Source organism: Nestor notabilis, unplaced genomic scaffold, assembly GCF_000696875.1.
Source record: "Nestor notabilis isolate BGI_N333 unplaced genomic scaffold, ASM69687v1 scaffold1750, whole genome shotgun sequence".
NCBI classification, from domain to species: Eukaryota; Metazoa; Chordata; class Aves; order Psittaciformes; family Psittacidae; genus Nestor; species Nestor notabilis.
Window position 1 is genome coordinate 7,799 of NW_009912281.1, and position 6,615 is coordinate 14,413.

At 39.6% G+C, this 6,615-nt stretch overlaps 1 protein-coding gene across 1 annotated transcript in view; it reads left to right on the forward strand.

Annotated features, from left to right (window-relative positions):
• Positions 1–6,615, forward strand: part of LOC104408916 (putative N-acetylated-alpha-linked acidic dipeptidase) — a 27,754-nt gene that overhangs the window by 6,706 nt on the left and 14,433 nt on the right. Inside the window, exons 5-7 of the mRNA XM_010018660.1 lie at positions 2,605–2,730; positions 4,428–4,614; positions 5,308–5,401. Of these exons, the coding sequence (XP_010016962.1) occupies positions 2,605–2,730; positions 4,428–4,614; positions 5,308–5,401 (407 nt within the window). The remainder of the gene's footprint in view (positions 1–2,604; positions 2,731–4,427; positions 4,615–5,307; positions 5,402–6,615) is intronic.

Consider the following 6,615-nt stretch of genomic DNA (forward strand, 5'->3'; position numbering starts at 1 on the left):
ACTGTAGTCTCACAAGTAGGACATCTTCCTGGAAAGTGGGAGAAATGGTCAAAGTTCTTCGTACTGAGAAAGGCCAAGAAGGCAGCTCACACATTTTCAGGGTGAGTGCTATAATCAGGGAGTTGTGGAAATACATTTCAGTGCTGCTAGCACTGTTACATTTTCATGAAACACAAAATAAGTAACTGTGTTTTGAAGGTTAAATGCTGTCAGAGTGGGATAGTCACTACTTGCTGGCTAGAAACCCTTCGGAGATTTAGATGTAGTTCCCACTCATTTCAGGTTCTCAGTAGATGGAAGATGGAATATATCCTTGACTGTTATACAGATAGTCAGAAAAGGTATGTTTCTTCTGTGTGGTGTATTTTAGCTAAATCCCAATAGAAGCTGGATGAAAAAAGTTTTGAGAAAAAACTTCTTTTAGCAGAAATATTTAGCAGAAAGCAAGCAAAATAGCAAAGTCACATCCTGACAGACAGCAAGTACTAGTTTGGAACATTAGCCATCATAAATAATGGTAAAATTCTGCTCTTCATTTCCCTTTTAATTGACTGCAAAAGTACTCCCATCTAGTTAATGATGGTCATAAGTAAGAGGTGTGCTTGAGATCTCTAACTATGCTAAAAGAGCCCAGACAAGACATTTGATGAATCCACACTATATTCTCAAAGCTTGTATTACGATAGAAAACTGTCACAATGTTCTCATGAGAAATTTATTACATTGGTGTAGTTCTTAGTCCTTTTAATCAAATTTAAAGATGAAGAATTTTCAGATATGCTAAAATAATTTAATGAAGGAAACCTGATTTACTATGCAATGTATCAAGTATAGCCAGAATCTTTTAATGTAATTTCAGGAATCTAGAGATTGAATAATTATGAATTGTTCTGCAACAGCAGGAAAAAGGCTATGAATACAGATTATTTATTTTATATCAGATACAGTTATGAGAGCTTCTGCTAAAGATCACAACTGTTCTTTTCTTTATATGATGGCATCTACTTAATCAAAGACATTATTTAAACAGCCTTGTGAAGTGTGAACTGGTTTTCACCATAAAATATTACTTTCATGTTAACTTGTTTTGCACTTCATTATAGAACAAGGGCCCTGAACGTGAAGACCCTGCTGGTTGCTACTAATAATTACAGTTACAGTTCTGCAATTATATAAACCAAATTACTGAAATAGTAATTTTTTGTCTGTGTCGTAAAAATACAACAGCTTAGAAATGTAGATATTCTGTACAAGATATTATAAATGTAGATATTCTGTACAAGATACATGTTAAAATGGAGGACCACATTCCCCTTCTGGTTAATCTAAATAGACTGGAAAAACTGTCTTTGACTTCAGTAGTTACCCTTGATTTTACTGAGAGGCAAAACTACACCATAAATTCAGAAAAGGCTCCCCAAGAATAATCCTTGTTTATGAATTAATCTCTGAACAGAGAGAACCAGAGTCTTACTAGGTGTGAAACTGTTTGCCTTATTGATATACACCCCGCTTTATTACATGGATTTATCCTGAGTTCATTTTGCTTAATTTAAAAAGAAATTGCAACTTGAGCAGATTACTAATGAAACCAGTACAGTCAAAATGAGTGTACCACAGTCTTATCAGGACATACTGTGTGCTGTTATATAAGACCAGCTGAATGTCTAGTAAGCAATTTTTATCAGTATAAGAGATTAAACCTTATATCTTTTTGAAATTAAATTTAGGATCTCTCTGGAGGTATGTGGTAATATGGAGGAAGGCACTAAGGAAGATTTTCCTGTGTCCTAATTTTAGTTGTTTAGATGTCTAGTTGTAGGCATCTTCCCTAAATCTTTGACTTGAGGCTTTTTATAGGCATTTACTGTAAAACAGTCTTTGACGTATGTATAATCAATGAGAGTTATATCCGGAGGGCCTAAAATAGATGTTTAAAACAGGTTTTGGATGAATTTTCTTGGAAAGGACGAGTTCTTGGGGAACTTCCCAGCTCTTCACTGGCTATGGAGTGCACTACAGGACCTTCTTAGGCAATGCGCACAGCTTTAGGTAGCTGACATTAAGGATGATGAATCATGCACCAAATATTGAGTAACATGATTGAAATACAATCATGAATAATATTTTATTCATATGCAAGATGTACTTACTTTGACAGTCAACCACCTTTAGCTTCTGCTTTATTAAGTACGTTGTGAGAATTTCATAGGATGTTGGCATCATTCACTCTACTCATAAAATACAGTTGATACTTAAATGTGGTGCTAGGGTCCAAAATACCTCCACCTGGCCAAGACTGACTACAGCTTAAGCAGACTAACAAGAGAAGTAAATGCTGTATTCCGAGCACTTAACTCTAAGTTTCTGATTCAGAAGTCACACTTGACATTCTCCATTGTGGACAAAGTCTGGCAGTTTCGGGTGGTAGTAGTCTAAATTCATTAGAAATCATTTGCCTACTGTTGTCTCACAATCAAAAAAGTATTCATACTGGAACCAATCCTAGAGTTCATTGTTCCCAGCTTGTTCTCTTACTAGGTCACGTGCTTCTTGCATCAGTTCATTGACATTCTTGTTCCAAATTCTACCTCTTTTTAACAGGGTGAGTTAGTGTATGTGAATTATGGCCGCACCGAGGACTTCTTTAAGCTAGAGCGTGAAATGGGAATTAACTGTACAGGAAAGATTGTCATTGCCAGATATGGGAAGATCTTCAGAGGAAATAAGGTAATGCCTCTGTACAAAAATGTTACATGTGCGGTCCTTCAGTCAGTTTCAGGAGCCTGAAACACCTAAAGTGTTCTGGAGATTTTTGTGGGAGTTCTTACAGAGCTGTGTTCAAAGATGATTCTATACTAGAAGATATAAAATATATATTTGCTATGTATATAATACATCTATAGGATAAAAGTAAATAAGTTGGAAAACATATTTTTATATTCATGTTCATATTATAAATTGTTTCAAAATATTACTAATGTTCTTGGGTAATACTTTAATTCTTAGCTAGCCTGTTCTTCCCTACTGGTTCAGCTGTGCTTTAGGATGTCTGTGCTGTGTTTCTTTATAGTGGTTTATGTACACCAGGCAGAGACTATGCCTATAGGGATGTTATTTTAAATTCTCTATTTGTTTATTCAATGTCTTTATCATATAAATATTTTTAAACTATAGATTTCTGTAGATATCCATGGTCTGACAGGAAAGGACATAGTCATGTGCATACTTCAGGCATACGCTCAAATTATTTCCGCAGTAGGGATATAAGAAGACAGTCTTTTTTAAGTGTGTTTGACTCCTGTACAAAAATTAGTTTGACCCTAATTTGGGCAGGACTGTAATTTCTGTTTGTCAGTTACCACAGTGTATCAAATACTGAATCTCCTCGCTGGAATGGTTAGGGTTGGAAAGGACCTTAAGATCATCTAGTTTCAACTCCCTGGCATGGGCAGCCTAGACGATGTTGCCCAAGGCTCTGTCCATCCTGGCCTTGAACACTGCCAGAGATGGAGCATTTACCACTTCTTTGGACAACCTGTTCCAGCACCTCACAGTAAAGAATTTCTTCCTTATGTCTAACCTGAACTTCCCCTGTTTAAACCTATTACCCCTTGTCCTATCACTACAGTCCCTGATGAAGAGTCCCGCTCCAGCATCCTTATATGCTGTTGACTAATCTTCTCTGAACCTTTAAGTGAGTAACTTACTGGTTTGCATACATACTATTTCCACCAGTGCTGCCATATCTAGTAGCAAAACACATTGGAATGTCAGAATGTCATATATTTTCTCTTGCTCTCTACCAACTAGTATTATACAGTAAAAAAGTTGCATGAGAACACTTTTTAAGATGAAAACAGCATGCAGGTCAGTCCTTATGCCATAATAAGCATAAGATGCACACTCTTTGGAGTTAGTCTTGTTCACAACCAAAGACAGTTTCAGTAGTAATAATCTCCCTGAGTACTCTGTACATGACATACATGGAGGAGATCATTAAGGTAAATAATGTAAATAACAAGTATGTCTAACTTAAAGATAAGGTCGCATTGATGTGATACAGTTTTTTTCCATCCATGGTGTGTATATTTCAATAGTCAGTTGACTGTATTGATCTGGATGACACAATGCAAACTCAGGTTATGTAGTAATACTCTGAAGCATGTTTTCCTTGCCACTCCAGATAGCTCCTAACTCAAATTCAAAGCAACAGAAAACCTCTTACTTTCATATGGAACCTGATATCTGCATATATATATTCAGGAAATTTTACGATATGAGGCAGTTGTGGGCCCTTTACTTAACCCAAGCACTGTAAAAGGCCCTGAGGAATGATTGTAATTTATAATAATTTCTTTTGCCCTCCCTGAACTCTGGTGTCAAGCTATAAAGGACTGGATAGGGACCAGAGATGTACTTTACAGGTGAAGAATGCTGAATTGGCAGGTGCCAAGGGAGTTATTCTGTACTCTGACCCTGCTGACTACTGCGCCCCAGGAACAGATCCCTATCCAAATGGCTGGAACCTTCCAGGTGGAGGAGCCCAGCGTGGAAATATATTAAACCTGAATGGGGCAGGGGATCCTCTGACACCAGGCTATCCTGCAAAAGGTGAGTGATGCTAGAGAAATAGTTTTTGGAGGGTCTAGTTTCAGGAAAGGGAGGAGGAAGGTAATGGGGATGTTCTTTCCCTTGCAACAAAACACATATTTTCTTGGTCCTTCTGTGGCTCAAAAGAGGCAGATTTGAGTTTCACATCAGTAGGCCACTTCTGTGAATGGTGCAGGAGAGAAAGTGAGGGAGATGTTAAGGGAGCCACATAGTGCAGTGCTGGGCTGCTTAACTTCACATACCCAAGTTAGCCCAGAGGTCATGACACAAGTATTCAACAGCTGCAGCCATAGTCTTTTCTTTCTGCTTTTCATCAGTACGTCAGCAAGGAGCCAGCCTCTGCAGTCCACCAGTTTCTTTGCTTTTGAAGTTCTTTCTGCAGGATTTGAGCTGCTTTCTCTCCACAAGAGCCCCTGCTGGCAACGCTGAGATCTTCCATGCTGGGTCTTGTCATATGGTTGTTGCTGAGGCCAGCTCTAAATGCATGACTGCAGACAGAATGGGAGAACTTTGTTAGTGTCTCTCTGAAACATGTTGCTAAAGTATAAAGAATGAAATCACTGAAGATATGTGAGCCTGAATTTGAGGAAAACGAGATGATTTTCCCTGGCTCCAGTGTTAGGACTGTGCTATGAACTGTACAGATTCCTTCTGAGAGTTGTAAACATGAAAGTGTCTGTCTCTTGCTTTCAGAATACACCTACCGATTAGACAAAGCCAGTGGTGTAGGTCTCCCAAAAATTCCAGTTCATCCCATTGGCTATGATGATGCTGAGTCACTACTGCGGTAAGTGTATGGGACTGGGAGACATGAGGAAATTTAAGAAGCTTTTTGAAAGTTGTGGGAGTATTTGAAAAGAAAGGGAAAAGACTTTTGTGCTCTGCTTCTACTGTAGCTGTTGAATAGTAGCAGGTAAACAAGTTGTCTGCTACTACATATCAGGTACATGCAGAGTGATCTGGAAAGGATCATTTGTTATATGTCATGATCAGTCAAGTATACTGAAGACATAAAGTGCTTCCTAGTTTATTCTGAATAGACAGAAATTTTTGAGGATGACATGATACCTGTCTTGTGAAAAAGACCACAAATGAAGTCAGTCATTTGTCCAGGGAAATGCTTGCCATGTGTGTTTGATGGGACAGTATCCATACTGTCCTCTGTTAAATGAAGGCATGTGCTTTCTCTCATCAGATGTATTACGTTGCATAAATATGAAATGATGCTACTGAACAGGGAAACTGAGGAAATTCTCTCCTCTAGTGTGAGGTGTCCCTGCCCACAGCAGGGGGTTGGAACTAGATGATCTTAAAGTCCTTTCCAACCCAAACCATTGTATAGCAGTTGACATCGTCTGCCTGGACTTGTACAAAGTATTCAACACTGTCCCGCACAACATCCTTGTCTCTAAACTGGAGAGACACAATTTGGTGGATGGACCACCCAATGGATAAAGAACTGGCTGGATGGCCACACACAGAGAGCTACAGTCAATGGATCAATGTCCAACTGGACACCAGTAACGAGTGGTGTCCTTCCGGGGTCGGTACTGGGACTGATCCTGTTCAACATCTTTGTCGCTGACATGGACAGTAGGATTGATGCACCCTCAGCAAGTTTGCTGACAACACCAAGCTGTGTGGCTCAGTTGATACGCTGGAGGGAAGGGATGGGATCCAGAGGGACCTGGACACGCTTGAGAGGTGGCCAATGCCAACCTCATATAGTTCAACACAGTGAAGTGGAAGGTCCGATGCCTGGAACAGGGCAATCCCAGGCACAGCTACAGGCTGGTGATTCAGAGCAGCCCTGCGGAGAAGGACTTGGGGGTGTTGGTTGATGAGTAGCTTGACATGAGCAGGCTTCAATGTGCGCTCACAGCCCAGAAACCAACCATATCCTGGGCTGCATCAAGAGAAATGTGACCAGCAGGTCAAAAGAGGTGATCCTGCCCCTCTCCTCTGCTCTTGTGAGACCTCACTTGGAGTATTGTGTACAGT